This window comes from Argopecten irradians, chromosome 2 (assembly GCF_041381155.1).
Source record: "Argopecten irradians isolate NY chromosome 2, Ai_NY, whole genome shotgun sequence".
Taxonomy (NCBI): Eukaryota; Metazoa; Mollusca; class Bivalvia; order Pectinida; family Pectinidae; genus Argopecten; species Argopecten irradians.
In genome coordinates, this window is record NC_091135.1 from 65,658,507 (window position 1) to 65,684,051 (window position 25,545).

The window sequence follows — 25,545 nt, forward strand, 5'->3', positions numbered from 1 at the left end:
AGTAATGATCAGGCTTTGTCCAATCTGCTTTATATATGTCTACTATGACCTACCACACATACACCACACTCTATGTAAGCAAAGCATCGCTCAGAAACGCACCATATACATACCTTAAAGACTGGGCGGCAGAGAAAGTTTTCTCTCACAGGTAAAAGTCTAAATAAAACAATGACAATAAGACAAGTCTATACTTTAGTAATTAATTTGTCGTGCAAGCTGCAAATCGTAATCTCATATACCAATGGCAGTTTTCATTGTACAGTCTATTCTCTCTGCGAGAATGAAAGGAAAAGGGTATCACTTTGGGCCGTTTTACGGCCACTCAGCGATAAGCAAAATATTAGATACATTAGGGTCAGCTGAATATTGTATGTCATTCAGAATATCCGATTTTTTTCTGGGCTCATGGTAATTTCATTAAATTCAAAGGTCAAAGGTACAAGGGCGAAAATTCACATTTTCACTGTTTAAGTCCTAATGAATTAGATATTATAATAGATGTAACATTTTTGCAGTGTTTGCCTGCAAATCTTGGGTTTGGGAAGTTACTGAAAACAAAAAAAATAAAAAGTTGGTCATAGTGACCTGGCTAATTATTTATTCCATTTTAGTATTAAAAATCTTTAATAATTTTACTGCAAACTAATATTTTTCAACGATTTAATAGCAAGCTATTAAATCGTTGAAAAATATGTTTGCAGATTGATGTTTAGTACTGCATTTTGACCTGCTTAAGATTATTACATCCTAGGTTCACATAGGCTAGGCCACGTGCATAAATTAGGTCATATCAAAATAATGGTATTATCTATCCACTACTCTGTTTTCCATATTAAACAGGATTTTAAATTATTTATGCTTTTTATGACCTTATTACAAACAACGCCTTCAATGAAGGTAGGCTGTTAGACTTGTGCCTGTTGCCCAATTGCATGATCGTAAAAGGCGACTAAATTCGGAATCTCGTGGGTACTGAGATGAAAATATTTTCATTTCCCAACCATTTCAAAGCTTTAAAGTAATATAAAGACATCCTAGGGTCACATTTGCTGGGTCACACGAATGAATTAGGTCACAATCAATGAATGGTATCGTATGTAACTGTCTTCTGGATTTTTCATGTTTAAAGCAAGTGTTTAAGCTATTGAAAATTGTTTTAAGAGAAAATAATAAGCAACATCTATATTGCAAGTATGATTTTAGAATTGTGTCTGCTACCTCATTGCGTGGTAGGAAAAGGCGACTGAATCTGGGATCTCAATTACAATGGCTACCTTGATGAAATCCATTGGATTTCTGTCTCAATCACCACATAGAGAAGGCTTCTTTCTCAGGAAGTCTTTTCTATCACTACAAACCAGTCATTTTCGAGATAACACTCTCTTATGATGAACGGTAGAGACATTAAATACATTTTATTTTTGCTAAAGCCACTAGATAAAGGTTCCATATTTAGGCGCCATATACGATCATGTAATGGGGTAGCAGACACAATTCTATCATACTTGCATTGTAGGTGTTCCTTGAGGTTATCTCGAAAAATAACCTTAATTAGCGTAAACACTTGCTATAAACATGGAAAACACATAAGATACATTGTTGACGATACCTTTCATTGAATATGACCTAATTCATCCTCATGTGACCCTAAGATACATTCATCTTACGCAGATCATGACAAAATCCAAATAAAGTTCTAAACATCACTCTAAAGCTATGAAATGGTTGAAAAATCAAAGGTTTAATCTTACGGGCATGTAGTGAGGTAGCAGGCAAAATTATAACATTCTATCTTTAGTGAATGTATTGCGTGAAATAAGCTCATAAAACAAGCTTAAACATTTTAAAATATTTTAAAATCCTGCTTTAAGCATGGAAGAACAGAGGATTCTTAATGGACAAACGTGACCTAGCCAATATAATCCTAGGATTTAATCATCTCAAGCCGGTCATGTCAAGATCTACATGCAGTACTAAACATCGAATTAAAGCTAAATAGTTGAATTATCTTAGTTTTCAGCAAAAGTATTTAAAGTTTCAAATACAAAAATGGAACAAATTATTCATCAGTTTTCTGAACTAAACTTCAAAAACCCAAGATTTACATGCAAAAACATCAAAAAATATTATCTCTATTCTTTTTTTCATCCTGACTTTTGACCCCTGAAATTATCATGAGCTCAAATCGGATATTCTGATAAGCATACAATATGCAGCTGACCCTAAGGTATCTTCATGTCCCGATGCCATTTTTGTTATATATTCCAAAACCTCTACATTATTGTCATCGTGTTTCATGCAGGCAATGTCTTGTAGTAAATTTTTCTGTTAGAATTGATAAGTGAACAGTGAATAAGTGAAACTTACTTGGCCATCTCGCTGAGTTGGAGTTTTCCGTCTTTGTTGCGGTCAAACAATTGCAACTGTGGAATAAATTAGTCAGCATTGATGCAGCGATATGAGAATATTAATACATTTTGTTGATATTTCGGGAATAACCTGCGATCACTAAGGTGTTATTATAAATCACTGACTTTTGTTAAGATGTCCACATTGTCCACCGATACTTACCACTGTGCCGGTATATATTGTCAGCTGTTTGTTAAGATGTCCACATCGTCCACCGATACTTACCACTGTGCCGGTATATATTGTCAGCTGTTTGTTAAGATGTCCACATCGTCCACCGATACTTACCACTGTGCCGGTATATATTGTCAGCTGTTTGTTAAGATGTCCACATCGTCCACCGATACTTACCACTGTGCTGGTATATATTGTCAGCTGTTTGTTAAGATATCCACATCGTCCACCGATACTTACCACTGTGCCGGTATATATTGTCAGCTGTTTATTAAGATGTCCACATCGTCCACCGATACTTACCACTGTGCCGGTATATATTGTCAGCTGTTTGTAAAGATGTCCACATCGTCCAACGATACTTACCACTGTGCCGGTATATATTGTCAGCTGTTTGTTAAGATGTCCACATCGTCCACCGATACTTACCACTGTGCCGGTATATATTGTCAGCTGTTTGTTAAGATGTCCACATCGGCCACATTGTCCACCGATACTTACCACTGTGCCGGTATATATTGTCAGCTGTTTGTTAAGATGTCCACATCGTCCACCGATACTTACCACTGTGCCGGTATATATTGTCAGCTGTTTGTTAAGATGTCCACATCGTCCACCGATACTTACCACTGTGCCGGTATATATTGTCAGCTGTTTGTTAAGATGTCCACATCGTCCACCGATACTTACCACTGTGCCGGTATATATTGTCAGCTGTTTGTTAAGATGTCGTCCACATCGTCCACCGATACTTACCACTGTGCCGGTATATATAGTCAGCTGTTTGTTAAGATGTCCACATCGTCCACCGATACTTACCACTGTGCCGGTATATATTGTCAGCTGTTTGTTAAGATGTCCACATCGTCCACCGATACTTACCACTGTGCCGGTATATATTGTCAGCTGTTTGTTAAGATGTCCACATCGTCCACCGATACTTACCACTGTGCCGGTATATATTGTCACAGCTGTTTGTTAAGAGATGTCCACATCGTCCACCGATACTTACCACTGTGCCGGTATATATTGTCAGCTGTTTGTTAAGATGTCCACATCGTCCACCGATACTTACCACTGTGCCGGTATATATTGTCAGCTGTTTGTTAAGATGCCCACATCGTCCACGATACTTACCACTGTGCCGGTATATATTGTCAGCTGTTGTTAAGATGTCCACATCGTCCCACCGATACTTACCACTGTGCCGGTATAATATTGTCAGCTGTTTGTTAAGATGTCCACATCGTCCACCGATACTTACCACTGTGCCGGTATATATTGTCAGCTGTTTGTTAAGATGTCCACATCGTCCACCGATACTTACCACTGTGCCGGTATATATATTGTCAGCTGTTTGTTAAGATGTCCACATCGTCCACCGATACTTACCACTGTGCCGGTATATATTGTCAGCTGTTTGTTAAGATGTCCACATCGTCCACCGATACTACCACTGTGCCGGTATATATTGTCAGCTGTTTGTTAAGATGTCCACATCGTCCACCGATACTTACCACTGTGCCGTATATATTGTCAGCTGTATTTAAGATGTCCACATCGTCCACGATACTTACCACTGGCCGGTATATATTGTCAGCTTTTGTTAAGATGTCCACATCGTCCACCGATACTTACCACTGTGCCGGTATATATTGTCAGCTGTTTGTTAAGATGTCCACATCGTCCACCGATACTTACCACTGTGCCGGTATATATTGTCAGCTGTTTGTTAAGATGTCCACATCGTCCATCGATACTTACCACTGTGCCGGTATATATTGTCAGCTGTTTGTTAAGATGTCCACATCGTCCACCGATACTTACCACTGTGCCGGTATATATTGTCAGCTGTTTGTTAAGATGTCCACATCGTCCACCGATACTTACCACTGTGCCGGTATATATTGTCAGCTGTTTTGTTAAGATGTCCACATCGTCCACCGATACTTACCACTGTGCCGGTATATATTGTCAGCTGTTTGTTAAGATGTCCACATCGTCCACCGATACTTACCACTGTGCCGGTATATATTGTCAGCTGTTTGTTAAGATGTCCACATCGTCCACCGATACTTACCACTGTGCCGGTATATATTGTCAGCTGTTTGTTAAGATGTCCCACATCGTCCCACCGATACTTACCACTGTGCCGGTATATATTGTCAGCTGTTTGTTAAGATGTCCACATCGTCCACCGATACTTACCACTGTGCCGGTATATATTGTCAGCTGTTTGTTAAGATGTCCACATCGTCCACCGATACTTACCACTGTGCCGGTATATATTGTCAGCTGTTTGTTAAGATGTCCACATCGTCCCACCGATACTTACCACTGTGCCGGTATATATTGTCAGCTGTTTGTTAAGATGTCCACATCGTCCACCGATACTTACCACTGTGCCGGTATATATTGTCAGCTGTTTGTTAAGATGTCCACATCGTCCACCGATACTTACCACTGTGCCGGTATATATTGTCAGCTGTTTGTTAAAGATGTCCACATCGTCCACCGATACTTACCACTGTGCCGGTATATATTGTCAGCTGTTTGTTAAGATGTCCACATCGTCCACCGATACTTACCACTGTGCCGGTATATATTGTCAGCTGTTTGTTAAGATGTCCACATCGTCCACCGATACTTACCACTGTGCCGGTATATATTGTCAGCTGTTTGTTAAGATGTCCACATCGTCCACCGATACTTACCACTGTGCCGGTATATATAGTCAGCTGTTTGTTAAGATGTCCACATCGTCCACCGATACTTACCACTGTGTCCGGTATATATTGTCAGCTGTTTGTTAAGATGTCCACATAGTCCACCGATACTTACCACTGTGCCGGTATATATTGTCAGCTGTTTTAAGATGTCCCATCGTCCAGATACTTACCATGTGCCACGTCCCACCGATACTTACCACTGTGCCGGTATATATTGTCAGCTGTTTGTTAAGATGTCCACATCGTCCATCGATACTTACCACTGTGCCGGTATATATTGTCAGCTGTTTGTTAAGATGTCCACATCGTCCACCGATACTTACCACTGTGCCGGTATATATTGTCAGCTGTTTGTTAAGATGTCCACATCGTCCACCGATACTTACCACTGTGCCGGTATATATTGTCAGCTGTTTGTTAAGATGTCCACATCGTCCACCGATACTTACCACTGTGTCAGCGTGTTAAGATGTCCATATGTCCACGATACACCACTGTGTATATATGTTTGTTAAGATGTCCACATCGTCCACCGATACTTACCACTGTGCCGGTATATATTGTCAGCTGTTTGTGTTAAGATGTCCACATCGTCCACCGATACTTACCACTGTGCCGGTATATATTGTCAGCTGTTTGTTAAGATGTCCACATCGTCCACCGATACTTACCACTGTGCCGGTATATATTGTCAGCTGTTTGTTAAGATGTCCACATCGTCCACATCGATACTTACCACTGTGCCGGTATATATTGTCAGCTGTTTGTTAAGATGTCCACATCGTCCATCGATACTTACCACTGTGCCGTATATATTGTCACTGTTTGTTATGTCCACATCGTCCACCGATACTTGTGCCGGTATATATTGTCAGCTGTTTGTTAAGATGTCCACATCGTCCACCGATACTTACCACTGTGCCGGTATATATTGTCAGCTGTTTGTTAAGATGTCCACATCGTCCACCGATACTTACCACTGTGCCGGTATATATTGTCAGCTGTTTGTTAAGATGTCCACATCGTCCACCGATACTTACCACTGTGCCGGTATATATTGTCAGCTGTTTGTTAAGATGTCCACATCGTCCACCGATACTTACCACTGTGCCGGTATATATTGTCAGCTGTTTGTTAAGAGTCAGCTGATACTTACCACTGTGCCGGTATATATGTCAGCAGTCCACATCGTCCACCGATACTTACCACTGTGCGGTATATATGTCAGCTGTTTTGTCCACACGGTACTTACCATGTGCGGTAATGTCAGCTGTTTGTTAAGATGTCCACATCGTCCACCGATACTTACCACTGTGCCGGTATATATTGTCAGCTGTTTGTTAAGATGTCCACATCGTCCACCGATACTTACCACTGTGCCGGTATATATTGTCAGCTGTTTGTTAAGATGTCCACATCGTCCACCGATACTTACCACTGTGCCGGTATATATTGTCAGCTGTTTGTTAAGATGTCCACATCGTCCACCGATACTAACCACTGTTTGTTAAGATGTCCACATCGGCCACCGATACTTACCACTGTGCCGGTATATATTGTCAGCTGTTTGTTAAGATGTCCACATCGTCCACCGATACTTACCACTGTGCCGGTATATATTGTCAGCTGTTTGTTAAGATGTCCACATCGTCCACCGATACTTACCACTGTGCCGGTATATATTGTCAGCTGTTCATCAGTTATGCTGTTTTGCCTATTTTTCTGCTTCAACAGGTGTTGGAGAAAATTCTAAAATATAAACATCATCTTAAACGAGTATGTATCTTTACATATAAATTATCTAAATCATAAATGATGTACACATCTTAATCTTAATTTAATAATTTTCAGTTTAAAATAAATATTCTACAAATCATAACGTTTATATAATGTCTTCGTTGTTGTTCGATCATAATTGAAAGTATTATTATACTGTCTTTCAGATGTTTCATTCATGACATAAAAGATAATTTCAATCGATTACATACAATCGTTGCGTGTTGTAAAATTAGGAAGTTGCGATCTTTTCAATCTTGTGAAAAAAACACATTTTCTTCTAGGGAGGACGGATAATGGTAATTACTAAAATAACGACACATGGAATTTTCTTTGTTTTCTGGGTTATGCTATACAACGGGATTTTCTGTTCCGCATCAAGCTGATTTATTACTAACATCAATTTTTTACGAATTCCGGATTTATTGTCCGTAGCTCCTAGTCTCACCTTTAGTTCGTCAGCTTCGATAAATCCACTGCTGTCTGTATCGAACTCTCTCCATACCTATAAAAAGGAACTGGAGACTAAGGTAACATTTAATAGGTTATTTATACGTTAATGATAGGATATAAAGCCGTGATAAAGAATCCTAAGTGATAAAAATCAAATAATTTACTCGTATAACAGAGACTATGCTATGTCAGTTATAAGCCGGTGACTAGATAGGCAGTAGCATGCTCGTATAGATAGGATTCGGTATAGTGTTGGAAAACCCCTCATAATCAACCAGTTCGTGTTTTATTGAGATTAACTCTTGTTTTGCTTAAAACGATGGGCATAAATAAACAATCAAGACAAATATTTAATGTGCTGAGTATGGTCTCACTGAGTGGACCTCCGCGATATCTTTGGTTGAAGGACGGCTTTTTCGTATTGCCTCCAATGGAAGGTCTCCGTTTGCAACTTGTGAGAGACTAGAAGACTACGGTCTCGTCGTTTTTTGTGTATTCGTGTGATAAACTGTATCGGGGGAATAATCTGCTACACTAACATTGTAATCACATGTCTATACCAGGGGGCTAAAGCTAAACTAAAGGTCAAACGTGAGGCGGTGTCAAGGGAGAAAGACGGAAGCAATCAGTATGCTTTATCTACTGCGTCTGAACATTGGGCATTCCTACCGTAAAATCTAAAAATCTTTTTGACGATTTTTTATTATCATTTTCGTGATTATATACAAAATGGGCCTTTTCGTTAACACAATAATCGGAAATAACTAATTTTATATTTGAATGGAAGAACATATTAACAAATGTCAACTAATAGAAGTAGGAGGATTGGAGAATACTGCAAACAGCGCAAACAACAAAGTAATTGTGCAACAAATGATGTGATGAGTGGGTGTGTATTCCTAGAGTCTGCGTTTGATTCATGTTCGAATCTGTGTGTAAGATGGATTATTCTAACTGGTGTTATTCCATTGCCGAACATTGTCGATGATTTGCATAAAAAGTCACTACTACGCAGTCAAATGCACGAAATAGGCTGCTAGTCTACTAGATGAAGCCAATGACAAACTGGCAACGTTTCACTCGAATTTATGATATCAAGGACGAAGGACAAGATGTGTTCTCTTTTACAAAAGATGACTTTGTATTTTTATCTGTGTTTTAAACATTTTATTTCGTTGTTTCCTCGTCTCCTTGCCCGTTTCAAATAATGTGCTATTTCAATTTCTATTTTAACCAAGTAAGAAACGGATTGAGAAATCCCTGAGTACCGATACAGTACAGATAACTTTCGCGTGCTTTAACTTGTAGGTGATTAGAACTTTTACTGAAATCCTCTATTAGTTTTACTGAAATCATCTATACGTTTTACTGAAATGCTCTATTAGTTTTACCAAAATCTTCTATTAATTTTACTGAAATCCTCTATTAGTTTAACTAACATCTTCTATTAGTTTTCCTGAAATCTTCTATTAGTTTTACTGAAATCCTCTATTAGTTTTACTGAAATCCTCTATTAGTTTAACTAACATCCTCTATTAGTTTAACTAACAACCTCTATTAGTTTTACTGAATTCCTCTATTAGTTTTACTGAAATCCTCTATTAGTTTTACTGAAATCCTCTATTAGTTTAACTAACATCCTCTATTAGTTTAACTAACAACCTCTATTAGTTTTACTGAATTCCTCTATTAGTTTTACTGAAATCCTCTATTAGTTTCACTAACTTCCTCTATAAGTTTCATTAACATCCTCTATTAGTTTTCCTGAAGTCCTCTGTTAGTTTTACTCAAATCATTTATTAGTTTTAATGAAATCTTCTATTAGTTTCACTATCTTCCTCTATAAGTTTCACTAACTTCCTCTATTATTTTTACTGAAATCATCTATTATTTTTACAGAAATCCTCTATTAGTTTTACTGAAATCCTCTATTAGTTTTTCTGAAATCCTCTATTAGTTTTACTGAAATCCTCTTTTAGTTTTACTGAAATCCTCTTTTAGTTTTACTGAAATCATCTATTAGTTTCACTAACATCCTCTATTAGTTTTACTGAAATCCTCCATTATTTTACTGAAATCATCTATTAGTTTTACTGCTAATACTCTATTGGTTTTACTGAAATCATCTATTAGTTTTACTGCTAATTTTCCTCTATTAGTTTTACCGATTTCATCTATTAGTTTCACTGCTAATCCTCTATTAGTTTTACTGAAATCCTCTATTAGTTTTACTGAAATCCTCTATTAGTTTTAACTGGAAATCCTCTATTAGTTTAACTAACATCCTCTATTAGTTTTTACTGAAATCCTCTATTAGTTTTACTGAAATCCTCTATTAGTTTTACTGAAATCCTCTATTAGTTTTACTGAAATCCTCTATTAGTTTTAACTAAAATCCTCTATTAGTTTTACTGAAAATCCACTATAAGTTTTACTGAAATCATCTATTAGTTTTACTGAAATCATCTATTAGTTTTCACTAAATCCTCTGTTAGTTTCACTAACAAATTATCACTATTAGTTTTACTGAAATCCTCCATTATTTTCACTGAAATTATCTATTAGTTTTACTGAAATCATCTATTAGTTTCACTGCTAATCCTCTATTAGTTTCACTGCTAATCCTCTATTAGTTTTACTGAAATCCTCTATTAGTTTTACTGAAATCCTCTAATTAGTTTTACTGAAATCCTCTATTAGTTTTAACTGGTAAATCCTCTATTAGTTTAACTAACATCTTCTATTAGTTTTACTGAAATCCTATATTAGTTTTACTGAAATCCTCTATTAGTTTTACTGAAATCCTCTATTAGTTTTTTAATGGTAATCCTCTATTAGTTTAACTAACATCTTCTATTAGTTTTACTGAAATCCTCTATTAGTTTTACTGAAATCCTCTATTAGTTTAACTAACATCCTCTATTAGTTTAACTAACAACCTCTATTAGTTTTACTGAAATCATCCATTAGTTTCACTGCAAATCCTCTATTAGTTTTACTGAAATCCTCTATTAGTTTTACTGAAATCCTCTATTAGTTTTAATGGTAATCCTCTATTAGTTTAACTAACATCTTCTATTAGTTTTACTGAAATCCTCTATTAGTTTTACTGAAATCCTCTATTAGTTTTACTGAAATCCTCTATTAGTTTTAACTGAAATCCTCTATTAGTTTTACTGAAATCCTCTATTAGTTTTACTGAAATCCTCTATTAGTTTTACTGAAATTATTTATTATTTTACTGAAATCCTCTATTAGTTTAACTAACATCCTCTATTAGTTTTACTGAAATCCTCTATTAGTTTTAATGGTAATCCTCTATTAGTTTAACTAACATCTTCTATTAGTTTTACTGAAATCCTCTATTAGTTTTACTGAAATCCTCTATTAGTTTTACTGAAATCCTCCATTATTTTTACTGAAATCATCTATTAGTTTCACTGCTAATCCTCTATTAGTTTTACTGAAATCCTCTATTAGTTTTACTGAAATTATTTATTAGTTTTACTGAAATCCTCTATTAGTTTAACTAACATCCTCTATTAGTTTTCCTGAAATCCACTATTAGTTTTACTGAAATCATCTATTAGTTTTACTGAAATCCTCTGTTAGTTTCACTAACATCCTCTATTATTTTTACTGAAATCATCTATTAGTTTTACTGCTAATCCTCTATTAGTTTTACTGAATTCATCTATTAGTTTCACTGCTAATCCTCTATTAGTTTTACTGAAATCCTCTATTAGTTTTACTGAAATCCTATATTAGTTTTACTGAAATCCTCTATTAGTTTAACTAACATCCTCTATTAGTTTTACTGAAATCCTCTATTAGTTTTACTGAAATCCTCCATTATTTTCACTGAAATCATCTATTAGTTTTACTGCTAATACTCTATTGGTTTTACTGAAATCATCTATAAGTTTTACTGCTAATCCTCTATTAGTTTTACTGAAATCATCCATTAGTTTCACTGCAAATCCTCTATTAATTTTACTGAAATCATCTATTAGTTTCACTAACATCCTCTAGCAGTTTTACTGCTAATCGCGAAATTCAGTCACCTCAAAAATAAGGTAATTAACAGTATTCTGTCATTTTCAAAAATGTCCGCCTAAAGGGTAAACGATTTTTGCAACGTAATCATCATGTGCATTATCAATCTGCAGTTATCGATTAAGAGAAGTATTTCATTCTGAACAGTTTGAAAGGATATTGTGCACTTTGGGCCTGCATTATTCCAGAGACTCCGGGCAGTGTTTGTTGTATTATAATACCGGTGATATTTTGGCCGACAATTTGATGAAGGATATTATTCGAATATTATTCCGTAAATAGCTCGTTACATAGATTGGTATGGTGAAGGACGTTGATGCCTGTCGGTAATGAGCTGCCCTACTTTGGCTGGGAAACCCCTCGAGAAATTGAAGTAATAAGCTTATTGACATTGTGTACGTGGGGACATGGTACACGGCCAGTATCGACGGGTCCTGGTATTGACACAAGTCTCACTTTCGAACTGCACTCGACTGACAATTTTGGTATTAATTGGATTATCAATATCAAACTTAGAGACGCGGTGGAAATAGTACCTCAGGCGCTACAACACAAAGCGGAAACATTAATTGAAAAAAGGCGTGGGTAATTTTGTAAGTTACAGAGTAACATATCTGAATCATTTTTATACTCGTTGCATGGATTGTTTTTCATGGGACCCCATTAATTCATTTATAATTGTGGAGACTACCTTCGTGTAATCAAAAGAAAAAACACATAATACACAAGAAACTATAATCAACTCAAGTCCGACTGTATATGTGTACCGAAAGCGAGGAACTTTACCAGGTTAACAGAGTCTGGTATTCAGAAGTGACTTGTTTCAAAGATAATATACTACTGGCAAAACATATCATTCCCGCAATCTGTGGTTGAATCGGTTGCTGACAATACGATATATTTGATTAGTGCACTCGTGATATCAACGACCGCACGATACTTTTAAAAATCTCCTACCGTTATCTCATACACAATTACCTGTAATGTCTTCGACACATGTCACCTAGGAAGAACTACAAAGTCAATAAAACCTCAACGAAATAGCGGTGTCTACAACGGAATGTCATCACAGATGCACAATTGTCATCACTTTAAATTCATGGTAGACATACACAGTGAAGTGCTGTCATGTGATGTCAGGTACGGTTACAAAACCGCAAAACAATTTATTCAGTTAAACGTTAGGTACAGCACATTTTCTTATCTGCTGCGGGAATTGGGGTATACGGTATCATTCGATCAAGGTGACTTCCCTTCGCTGATATAGCTTAATAAACACCAGAGGAATATAAGTCTCCTCCAGGTTTATCTGTTTGTAACCATGCAGCGCCAGACTTTAGGTACAGGAAGGCTACACCGTGTATACTGATTCATTAATTAGGATGTTTTACCTATTGGGAAGGTATTGTGTTTTGTTTGGCGCCTCCTCGACTCCACAGAATCAGGAACATGTTGTAAACACAACGAAGTTCTGTAAGGGGAGCCTAAACCACAAGATCGGTGTAATACACATATCGAAATAATTAGCGGAGAAAACAGCGGTCAGATAATTAGCTTTTACGCCGTGACAGGTACTGAGCTCAACTTCCTTGTTCTGATGACTTCCTTGTTTTGTCCGTGACGTATACAAACTTCCTTGTTCTGATGACTTCCTTGTTTTGTCCGTGACGTATACAAACTTCCTTGTTCTGATGACTTCCTTGTTTTGTCCGTGACGTATACAAACTTCCTTGTTCTGATGACTTCCTTGTTTTGTCCGTGACGTATACAAACTTCCTTGTTCTGATGACTTCCTTGTTTTGTCCGTGACGTAAACAAACTTCCTTGTTCTGATGACTTCCTGTTTTGTCCGTGACGTATACAAACTTCCTTGTTCTGATGACTTCCTTGTTTTGTCCGTGACGTATACAAACTTCCTTGTTCTGATGACTTCCTTGTTTTGTCCGTGACGTAACAAACTTCCTTGTTCTGATGACTTCCTTGTTTTGTCCGTGACGTAACAAACTTCCTTGTTCTGATGACTTCCTTGTTTTGTCCGTGACGTATACAAACTTCCTTGTTCTGATGACTTCCTTGTTTTGTCCGTGACGTATACAAACTTCCTTGTTCTGATGACTTCCTTGTTTTGTCCGTGACGTATACAAACTTCCTTGTTCTGATGACTTCCTTGTTTTGTCCGTGACGTATACAAACTTCCTTGTTCTGATGACTTCCTTGTTTTGTCCGTGACGTATACAAACTTCCTTGTTCTGATGACTTCCTTGTTTTGTCCGTGACGTATACAAACTTCCTTGTTCTGATGACTTCCTTGTTTTGTCCGTGACGTAAACAAACTTCCTTGTTCTGATGACTTCCTTGTTTTGTCCGTGACGTAAACAAACTTCCTTGTTCTGATGACTTCCTTGTTTTGTCCGTGACGTATACAAACTTCCTTGTTCTGATGACTTCCTTGTTTTGTCCGTGACGTATACAAACTTCCTTGTTCTGATGACTTCCTTGTTTTGTCCGTGACGTATACAAACTTCCTTGTTCTGATGACTTCCTTGTTTTGTCCGTGACGTATACAAACTTCCTTGTTCTGATGACTTCCTTGTTTTGTCCGTGACGTAAACAAACTTCCTTGTTCTGATGACTTCCTTGTTTTGTCCGTGACGTATACAAACTTCCTTGTTCTGATGACTTCCTTGTTTTGTCCGTGACGTAAACAAACTTCCTTGTTCTGATGACTTCCTTGTTTTGTCCGTGACGTATACAAACTTCCTTGTTCTGATGACTTCCTTGTTTTGTCCGTGACGTATACAAACTTCCTTGTTCTGATGACTTCCTTGTTTTGTCCGTGACGTATACAAACTTCCTTGTTCTGATGACTTCCTTGTTTTGTCCGTGACGTATACAAACTTCCTTGTTCTGATGACTTCCTTGTTTTGTCCGTGACGTAAACAAACTTCCTTGTTCTGATGACTTCCTTGTTTTGTCCGTGACGTATACAAACTTCCTTGTTCTGATGACTTCCTTGTTTTGTCCGTGACGTAAACAAACTTCCTTGTTCTGATGACTTCCTTGTTTTGTCCGTGACGTATACAAACTTCCTTGTTCTGATGACTTCCTTGTTTTGTCCGTGACGTATACAAACTTCCTTGCTTATTTTTTGTCACCAACACGTTTGCATCTGGTTGTGTTTCTAACATGTTGTTACCGGGTCTAGGTATCCGTATCCAGTATTGATATCGACATAAATGATTGTTTCCATTAAAACTAGTATTAATTTTCAAAATTGCATGATAACAATTCAATTCAAAATCAGTCAATATTGCAGTTTGGCAGTGTCGACAAATCAAGTAAAATGTAGTTCCGAACATGGAAAATTAGTTGGTACGATTAGAGAAATAAATGAAATGTAGAAGTGACGGTTGATTTAAATTAACTTCGTCTGCTGTTATCATTACCATCAGTCTGTCAATCGTTTTACAATAAGGAAACTCAATGCAATAAGTTTAGGTTCGATTGTTCTGAAGCTGACATATATAAAACACATTCATGGATATACAAAATAACTTCCTACTTTGTCACCTGAATCTCATTGTGCATATGTTTTTGCCTCTCGTATATAGCTTTATTAACTTATAGAAGTGGATAAATATAAATCAAATCATCTTACAAAATGTCGAGAGCTTGTTTGGTTTATTATTGGATATATTTCAAAGTCAAAACTAAAACCATGCAACGACTGCATTGAGTGTTAATGGCTACACTGAGTGTCGACACTATCTCAGAATTGAGCTGTTGATAAGGAATAATGAATGGGGCACATACATGGCGAAACACGACGTTGGAATCCATAGACTAAAATGCTGATAGAAATCAATGTTAGAATAATGCTGTTTTAATTTGGTTAACATTATTTCATCAACCGATGTCATTCAATGGCGGCCTCCTCCACAGAGCACGGTACGTATGTACGTGGAAAACGCATAACTCAATAGACAAGGTAATGCTATACTGACCATAAAAGGAATTATAAATGTTTGTATAATGTATAGCTCCTTCTGCGACTAAGTAAGACTAAATTTAGTAAAGAGTATCACTCTATGGATTATTTTTAAAAACATAAAGATACAAACAACATGTAGTAATTGTTATGCTACTGGAGATTAGTCAATGATGTTACCTTCATGAACTCGACACTGGAGTCGAGTGGGTGATCCCGACGGAACAACAACAGGAAGTTCTCCTCTGTTGGCAGGATCTGTGCAAGCTTTGAAAACAAAGGACAAACATTGAAATATGTAATTGGAATACTGACGAATTTAAGAATGGAAAATCGTCATTTAATTTCGTATTAACGTTTTAATTCAAATCTTACCTCAGCAATGTCTATTTTACCATCCCGATTTTCATCGAAGGCGTTTAGAATTAACTCCTTCGCTTCCTTGAGTGCTGTTTCCGAAACAACCTAAAACAGAGAAATTTATTCCCTCCATACATTCACTGTTTTAAAACATTCAAAGCGGGAAATGTTTGGACGTTGTATCAGAAAATATGACAATATGACCTTTCTTTCAACTTTGTTTCTAATCTGAGTTTTGATGACTTAGAATTCCATCTACATAGTTAAGGGCATTGTTTGATCCCCAAAGAACAATTGAAGTTCAATTGATTATTTGTTTTCGCGTTATAACGTCACATTTGTAAGTTAAGACAGTAAAGCTCCTTTGGGGAAAATAACATATTGTTCTTTTCCAAGTAAAAATAGCGGATTTCCGGCTAGAAAGTACTCAAAAGAAAGGGAAGCTAAATGTGTGAGAGAACACCATTAAACAGCGCATGTTTTCTGCTCCTCAATACCGTGGGAAACGACAATAACTTATCGAACCAACACCATTCTGTTTCAAAACATAACCGTGCTCTACAAACGCATTATCAAGAAACAATAGCTGGTTAAAATACAAACAAAAGTAACTGTAGCAAAACAAGTTAATATTTCACCTAATTTAATTAAGATTACTCTCGGCAGGGTCGGACAGATTGTCGATATACAAGTGCGAAATGTATTCAAACAGAGTATAGAAAGGTGCAGGCGTTCATGGCATTCATCATACATTGGAGTAGCTACAAACAATCTTAACGGTATCGAAGTTTGACCTTCCATGTGTTACCTAACACACTATAGGCATTTCGGTTATACATGTACATGACGTGTGATGTTGTTGTCACTCGACGTATTTTAGGAGATATTTTTTTGCGATAGTGCACTGGTGTTTGATTACAATGGCTTTTTCATCTTTTAATTCTTCACGAAGCACACACAAATGTTCTCAACCGGTAAAGTACAAGTATTGAGTAAGTAGTTTTAAGTAGTTTTAACTTATTTCAAAGAAAACAATTTGGTGGTGTTGATTAATCTCGGAAGTTTGAAGTTGAATTTCGAAATTGAAAATAACCTACAAATTTAATTGTATGTTGTGAAAAATTGGGTTCCGCTAGACCTTTCCCTGTTTGTGTATTAGCTACCAATTTGGACATTTCGGACGAAATCGATAGATCAGTGTGCTCTCTGTGTCATCACCCTATAACTAATTAGAAGACAGTATAATTAGGGTCGTGTTAGTGGAATTTGGTTATCTATATTGGGTTAATGTGATTAAAAAGTATCTCCGATCATTATTAACTAGGGTCGTGATCCTCGAACTGTATCTATCTCATAGCATGCCGTCAAATTATCAACGATATAATTTAAAACAAAAAAGTAAAAAGATTTCTCAAAATGGTTGACATCACCATGGAAAACGATATATTAGTATAACAGATGGCTGATACCATATATTCATGACTATAATTTCCTTTGTTCCTTTATTTACACTTGGTATTTAATAGTAGTATGTCTCCATCCGGTTTTGACCTACAATTGTATGACCGGCATCTTAGATAGAACAAAAGAGACAATTCCGTACGACCTCTGCCATTATCAAACGTTTTCTCGACCTGATGAACTTAAGTATAGGACACCGTATGGTGTTAGCTGTTGATCAGAAACTCTGATTCTCTTTTTCAGTATAATGATCTCTATTAGTCCTGAGAGTACACACCGCGGCACTGATAATCAACTCAGGCGCCAGGGCTACGTTTTACAACGCACTAATAGATAACTTCCTTTGGTTAAATCTTTTCAATCAAACGCTATTCAAATATACTGTTCTATAATTTACCATCAATATCACAAGGAAAATATTAAAGGTTTACTATTGGTGTAAGTGCATCAGCACTGGAGTAAGTAGGAAAGAGCTACCAATGATTAACTCATAATCACAGGCATATGTGAGGGTGAAAAATAGTTAACGACAACAGACCTCATATGCCAAATAAAATAGACAATTCACGAACACATCCACCAGTTAACATGCTGATGGTTGTTGACTACTTCATGCTCACTTTTTGTGCTCTAATAAATTGTAAAATATAGTTTTGTGGGTCGCAAAATAGTAAAAATGTATAAGCCAAGTGTATGTCTGCGAACCAATCAATAACTATTGGTCGTTATTAAAAGGGAGTGTTATGTTTTAAAACTCACATACTGATATTTTATGTCATAACTTAAGTAAATATGAACCGGGCTAAATGAAACCTTGTGTGTAGACTAACATTGGGCCAATCTCGGACGAGTTAGAAAATCAGTATGACTCAACGGTAATTTACGGAGTTATTGCCCTTTGCACTAATAATTACTATTGGACTTTGTGAATGCGATAACATTAGTAAATATGAACCAAGCTGAATGAATTTTGATTGTATTTTTTGATTATTTCAACGTCCTATTAACAGCCACGGTCATGTTAGAACGGCCACCCTTGTATGCACTGTGTAGCGTGTGTGAAATGCGAGGTGTGTGTTTTGGGAGACTGTGGTATGTTCTTGTATAGGGGAACTGCTGCCCCTTTTCACTGTGCACACACTGGTGACCGTAATATATATCACGGTCATCAAAAATGGATGCCGGCGAAAGTTTCTTCGCTTCAGCTTTTACTGATTTTGATATTTTATAATGACTATGAAGGATTTTCATTGGTACATAGACAATCATTTTTGCCTGCTGCATCTCTACATCATTTCGGATATGCAGCCAAATTTAACACACAAAGCGATGGAAAAATATCCCTAAGATAACCGTTATATCAAAATACGACGACCGTAATATTGAAGTTTAATGACAGATAGGATGACTGTAATACCGAACAGCGGCCCATACCGATGTTCATGTATTTGTCATCATTCAATACGACAAAGACAACGGAAAATGGATATTCCAAATCATATTTCCATACATTTACAATTATAATATTACATACAAAGTAAACATGTACATTGCAGGTATGTACGCGGTAACTATACCCAAACCAGTGTCACGCAAATCAAACAAATGAAAATTATAGCCACCGAGGAGTTGATATTATAATTTTTCAAACGCGATCATGCACCTATCAAGGTAAGCACACTACTACAGCAACTATAACAGATATTATCAACTATTTCATGTTCAAATACACCAAAGAAGTGATAAATTGTATAGGCATACAAAATATCACCTACTTAAACAGGGTCTAATATCGATCTTAAGTACACATGAGATTCGTGTCTAGTCCCTATGCTACTACATGTACAAAGTAGAACTAGGTAATATGCTCGGAAATTCTTAATATTTCAACAGTGTGAAGGTCAGTGTGAAAATGCATATCAATTTCATGCTTTACTAAATCCACTTTTAATTTTTTATACTGTAAAGTCCATCAAAATAAACGATGTGATTACATGGACTTTTCTTGATGCTAATGTTTGCTGGAATATTTAAGGGAACATATGATGATTTCTGACTTTTAAAGTACTATTCTGGCTATGGGTATGGGATTATCATGACAACTGATTAAATTATGTAATCCCGATGAAGCCATATTCTCTGTGTAAATGAAAACTGTTCCACACCTTGTGAACATGATAACTTGAGTAAATATAATCCGAGCTAAATGAAAATTTGCATATAGACTAACATTGGAAATATCTCGAACAGCTTTGAAAATAAGTTTGACTCTAACTTATTTACGGTGTGATTGCCCTTTGCAATACTAATTATTGAACCTTGTGGATACGGTAATGTGAGTAAATATGCACCAAGCTTAATGAAGCTTTGTTTATTATTTCTCTTGGTTTTTCCGCCAATCTCCTTGGACGTCGGTACCCCTCGTGACCTCCTATAAAACGATGATCGACTGGTAAAAAGTTGATTGAAAAAAGTTGATTGACCGATCTGTCTGTAAATAGATGTCGATTTTATTGAAAACGCATTTTCTTCGTCAAACACTGAGAATGCTAGGCAGACACAGCTGCATGTGTGCCTCTCTGCCGGTAGAGGAGAAATGAAACATTTTAAACAACGTTGGAACTGCAAATACAAAGATGCAACGGTACCAGCGGTGCTTGTACTTATATATGTATTTCGACATTTACAATAATCTAGCAGTTGAACACTATGAAAAACACAGTATATGTTTGATGATGCATTCTCTATCTTCTTCATTGTATGGACACCAGAACTAATAAAAAGAAAAAGATCATTGGTACAAACATTTTTGATATATAAAATATATAATCATGACATCTAGTGGCTTCAATGGTCCCCTGAGACAGAACCGATCCACCAGACATTTGGAATAGTGGCCACCTCATCGGGGTATGAAAAAAAAATGTTTGCAAACTGTGTGAATACGCGTAGCGGATTATCGAAAAAGTTTGCAAACAAAATTTATTTGATATACCGATGAAATTTAAAAAAAAAATCAGACTTCTTGATGAAACAAGATGCCCATGGGTCTTCACGGTCACCTGATACAAATTAATTATATAATATACTAGCCAACAAAATAGGAACATACATCTTATAGGTCTACATTATACAATTATAGCATTTTGATAAGGTCGGTACATGCTTTTATTGACAAAAGAAAAATTATAAAACATGCATCGACCGATTTCAAAATTCTACAATTGTTTTATTATTTTACTCGGTTTTCTTCACATGCAATCAAAGATTTAAAAGCGTCACCTACACTGTATGTCCTTGATGCAATACATACATATATGTGACAGTCTAGTGTGAATATCTACATCGATTTTCTGTTAAATGAATTCACAATGACACTGGAATACGGCTAAAGATGGGATCAAAATGGTGGATATGGAATGTATAAATTTTAACGTCGGAGCGGGCGGTGAGGTTTGAAACTATTTTTGTCTCAGATTGACACACGGGAAAGAATGAAACTAGTGTAATTATTGGGAATGGTTTTGGGTTGTGCAAGCGATGGCTTGTTGATTGAAGGCTAATTTTGTTCTAGAAATCATGGAATGCATCTGACAAAGTTCGTGTGTCAAAAGGAGAGAAACGAAATTACTTTGCATATTTGCAGAAGTTAATAAAATTGGCAAAAATTGCTTTGCATTATAATGGTAAGTTGACACAACTTTAATACAACTTGACAGATTTATGCTGAGAAGAGAGATCTGGCGTGTTAAATTAACGGCACAATTCTTAGTTTTAGTTTATATATTCATCGAACCATCGTGCAGCAGTTTTACCTAATATGGAGTCGAAATTAGAATTGTTTTTCAGCAAAAATAAGGTTTCTTTATTTTCCTTCAATTTTGTAATGTTTCAACCGCCAATACGGTAAATATATCGCCATACATTATTATGTGTGTTTTCAATAGATTAAAGAAGAAAATGAACACGAATCCTTAACGTTATGTTTCATGACATTACTCTTACAAACTGTGGTAAAACATCCAATGTGTATATCTACTTTACTTCAGATCCAAAAAGCACAAACAAACCAATGGGATAGAAAGAAATGTTTGATAAAATATCATGCATGTTGGAAGAGCGGTCACAGATCAACGTCATGTTTAAAACTTTCTTGTAATATCGGAAAACCGAATCGCATTACGTGACCGACATCGGCAATTCCAAGATCTGAATATATTGGAACGGATCGAAGCCTTCCGAGCTATTTTCAACGTGTACACAAAAAGCCAAATATTTTCTGTTTTAGCTTGAAACATAGACAGGTGGAGAAAAATATGAGAGAAGAAAGTTTATGATGCAGTTTTTTGCTGCATACTTCTGCACTTCATAAAATAGGTTTGATTGGATAGTCGGTGGTAAATTTAAAACCTATAAAATTTCAACTGTCCCAGGTATACCGCGATCTTACGACTAAACACAAAGGATTAGCGCCATCTACATACTGAAGCAAATAGATACTATATAAACCTTCAAATTACAGCGGTAATGCTATTTGATTGACATGAAACTTTAGGCTAAAATTTGATTATGCACCTGTATTGTCTGTATGTTGTTAATAAAGTATTTATTGAGATAGCGCGGTCATTTATTGTACGAATGTGTTCAACATCGATATTGACCAAAATTAATGATATAGAACATATTATACATATACCTGAAGACAAATTATAATATAAATCAAAGATTCTTCAATCCATTTCCTGGGCTATCAGAAAGAAAACGTTCTGATTCGAAAGAAGTGTTTGATTAACGGAAGCATTAATATCTTATTCAAATCATTACTAAAATCAATGGAATCATGACATAAAGTTCTACCATACTAGATAGGGTTATCCCGTGGTTGCTAGGAAAAAGATAACTCGGTCTTTTACCGGGGTAGGAAAAGACAGCTCACACGCGCTAGACAATGACTTGACGTCATCATTAGATGCGGTGACTATTGTCGACGAAGTAATTAATTTTGACACATTGCGACGTTCCTATGATGGCGGCACTTTTGGAAATTTTTCTATATAACTGTATTTTCATCATGTTTCGTTTAAGTACTGGAGAAAAAGAATCAAACATTGGTCTGTCAGGTGGACAGGGATATCTCAACCCCCGTTATAAAATTTGGCCGTCAACTCTCGGCAAGCCTCGAGTTGACCAGCAAAAATCTTTCACGAGGGTTGAGATATTCCTGTCCACCTGACAGACCCATGTAAAATTCTATTTTTCTTTTTCGGCCTATCGCTGCTACTGATAATGTACCGTGAATCCTAACGTCATTGTAGGGTATAAAGGTCGCTTACGAAAGTATATCCCTCCAAATCAGTTATGTATGCTTTACCTATATATCATAAAGCACAAGTCGCCTACGCGCCAGACATCAATCAGAGGACAGGAGATATACATTTAAGGCATTGTGTGAACGTACAGTACCAACGACCATACCGTTTATCATCGCGGTAGCGATTCATCAACCTGTCAAAACTTCTAACATAAAAGAGTTCCACTTCCGCCGTTCGATTGATCCCTGTACCCTCTAATCTCTCTAAAGATGTCGTGGCCTGTTCTGATAAATGGTAGTTGAAGCAGTAATGAGATTAGGCTGCAAGACGTATAATTAAATAATGTTATTGTGTCTTTTCCTGGATTGTTTCTCCTCATTCTAGCATGTGAAAGTCATAGAAAATATATAACGAAAACAGTGACAATAGAAAAAGAACAAAAACGTGAATAATGAGATTGGTCTATTCGGCGCAACGCAACATACAGATAATTGTTGCCACCGAAATTAAGTTGTAACACTGTGTTCAATCCAAGCGATATATACGAGAAAATGGAACACATTTTGAACAGCAGTTAAGTTATTAAATGTACACCAGCTTTCAAAAGTTAAAACATTCTAATTAAATCTTCTTCATCAAACGACCTTATTTCGTCACAAGCGGACATGATTCGCACTGATTGCTGATAGGGAAGCTGGGATTGCTATTCTACGATACCGTAAATAACATGTCTAACAGTTTGTTAGGATATATGCGGCTAATTTGTGGTTTGGGAACAACTGTTTCTTGTCGCTCGAAGGTTATGTGTACGGTATAAAATTGATCACCAAACCTATCTAATGATATAATGTTGACACATGCTAGGAAGCTAGGGATATTCTCGTTTGTTTGTAGTATGAATCTCAACTCTGTTTGCTTTTTAAAATGAATCACATACCACAATGGTATGTTAAACGTTCTATGACCTAGATGATAACTGATGTTTGTAAATATCAATCATATGTCTCCATCTTCTCGGTTCTAGCCACATTATGATTAGTCTCGCAATCAGCGACCATCCATTTCAAATATTTATGATTATTATCGCTCGTCTAAGAGAGGTTGAGTGGTAACGAATGATAAGTGCAGTCAAACAATTTTCTGTAAAATGAGTTCTTGGTATCAAGCTTTATTGCTATTGCCAGACATAAATAATGTTTTTCTAGAATATCTGTTGTATCTCTCTTTATAGACATACATATTACCTGTGTAAATATGGAGGAGTTAATGCCTTGGCTCGCGGGAGCAAGCGACAAGTTCCTGCCGCGTACTATATTTGAGGATGCTATTGGGCAAATAAAAAGGACAACATGACTCATATACAGAGGTTCGCATGCAGGTGTAAAATGTTGGTGTGGGTGTCGATGGTGGTAAAAGCACTGTAAATAATAGATGTCCTTCACAGTTGTAGTGCCTTTTCCATATAAGATGTAACATAGCATAGATTGCTATTCACGATAACAACGATATGCTTAGATACCAAGAGTCAGACTAATGGCTTGACATGTTGCAACAACTGCATGAAATTGAAAATGAAAATAAGTCACGGAAAAAGCATATTTAACATCTTCAAGGTATAATGCAGAAGGCATTTCTTTGAACTTTATAGTAATACAAAATCATTTATTTTATGCATGGACTACAATTAAAATTTCTTTATCCGTATCTGATGTGTTAATTCTTAAATCCTTATTCTAGTATTTCATGTTATCTTATAACATCTACTTCTTGTTTTAATGTATGCTATATTAGCGTATAATCTGTCTTTTTGCCATATTGGCGTATATGTATACAAGACACATATTTGGGTTTATTATTTCATGATCACTAATTGCAACATGAGAGGCTTTAATGTGTACACTTATGGCAATTTTCTGTATTTTTCTAGATTGTGATGTTATGATTTTATTTGGTAATATGATTATTTAATTTGTGATAGAATTTGCTCTTTCTGTGATATTATTCGTTTCATTTTTTCTATTTACTGTATGTTCATTAACTATGCTGTAAATACTGTACATTTCATATGTTCGACCACATGTGAGAAGAGTCTTTGACTCAATGTGCAAACACCGAAGTTCCAGTCTTCAAGCGCCTTAGTCTATGCATGAATAATGTATATAGTACAATCCGACCATAAATATTCTTTGCTAACACAATTTCACTACCCATTACTAAAGGTTAAGTACATGTACATATTGCTTTGTTCCCCATTTGCACATCAGATATGGTCAGTACAAGTGCTTGAAAGATAAATTCATAGCGACTTAATGAAATGATAGAAATCAATGCGCAAACCAACATTGGAATTTAATATATGAAATCTCGTGGTTTTTGTTTTTGTATATCGAGAAATGCACATGTCGAACCCTAAACAAACAAACAAACAAAACAAACAAACAAACAAACAAAAACAAAAAACACACAAAAAAAACGAGCAAAATAAAATTCACCTCCAAAACTGCAATTGTATATTTCTATTTTCCTTATTATTTTCCTTGACAGTCTACACCACATTATACACAGGTAGCTCTATCTTAGACGGATCCAATACGAAAACATTTTAGTAGTGTTTTTGGATTTCTATGCCATATCATGAACAGGTTATTATATATTGATGGGGCACCTCTTGGTGTCGCCAGGCCACTTTACACTAAGTCAGGTCACAGCAACGTATTGTTGTTTCTTTATATCATTGGATCTCCTAAGGGAATAACCCAACTCTAGAATAATACGTGTTTTTTTTAGTAAAATAGATTTGCATATTAAGCATGAATACAAATGT

General features: G+C 36.1%; 1 protein-coding gene across 3 annotated transcripts in view; it reads right to left on the reverse strand.

Annotated features, from left to right (window-relative positions):
* Nucleotides 1-25,545, reverse strand: part of LOC138316241 (calbindin-32-like) — a 69,284-nt gene that overhangs the window by 13,863 nt on the left and 29,876 nt on the right. For all 3 annotated transcript variants that reach the window (XR_011207606.1, XM_069257852.1, XM_069257853.1), the window contains exons 3-8: nucleotides 15,964-16,053; nucleotides 15,769-15,855; nucleotides 7,540-7,596; nucleotides 6,981-7,064; nucleotides 2,371-2,426; nucleotides 114-159 (exon numbers count right to left, since the gene is read on the reverse strand). Coding sequence is in view for 2 of the 3 variants with exons in the window: in XM_069257852.1 (XP_069113953.1) it covers nucleotides 114-159; nucleotides 2,371-2,426; nucleotides 6,981-7,064; nucleotides 7,540-7,596; nucleotides 15,769-15,855; nucleotides 15,964-16,053 (420 nt within the window). In the remaining variant the exon portion in view is untranslated. The remainder of the gene's footprint in view (nucleotides 1-113; nucleotides 160-2,370; nucleotides 2,427-6,980; nucleotides 7,065-7,539; nucleotides 7,597-15,768; nucleotides 15,856-15,963; nucleotides 16,054-25,545) is intronic.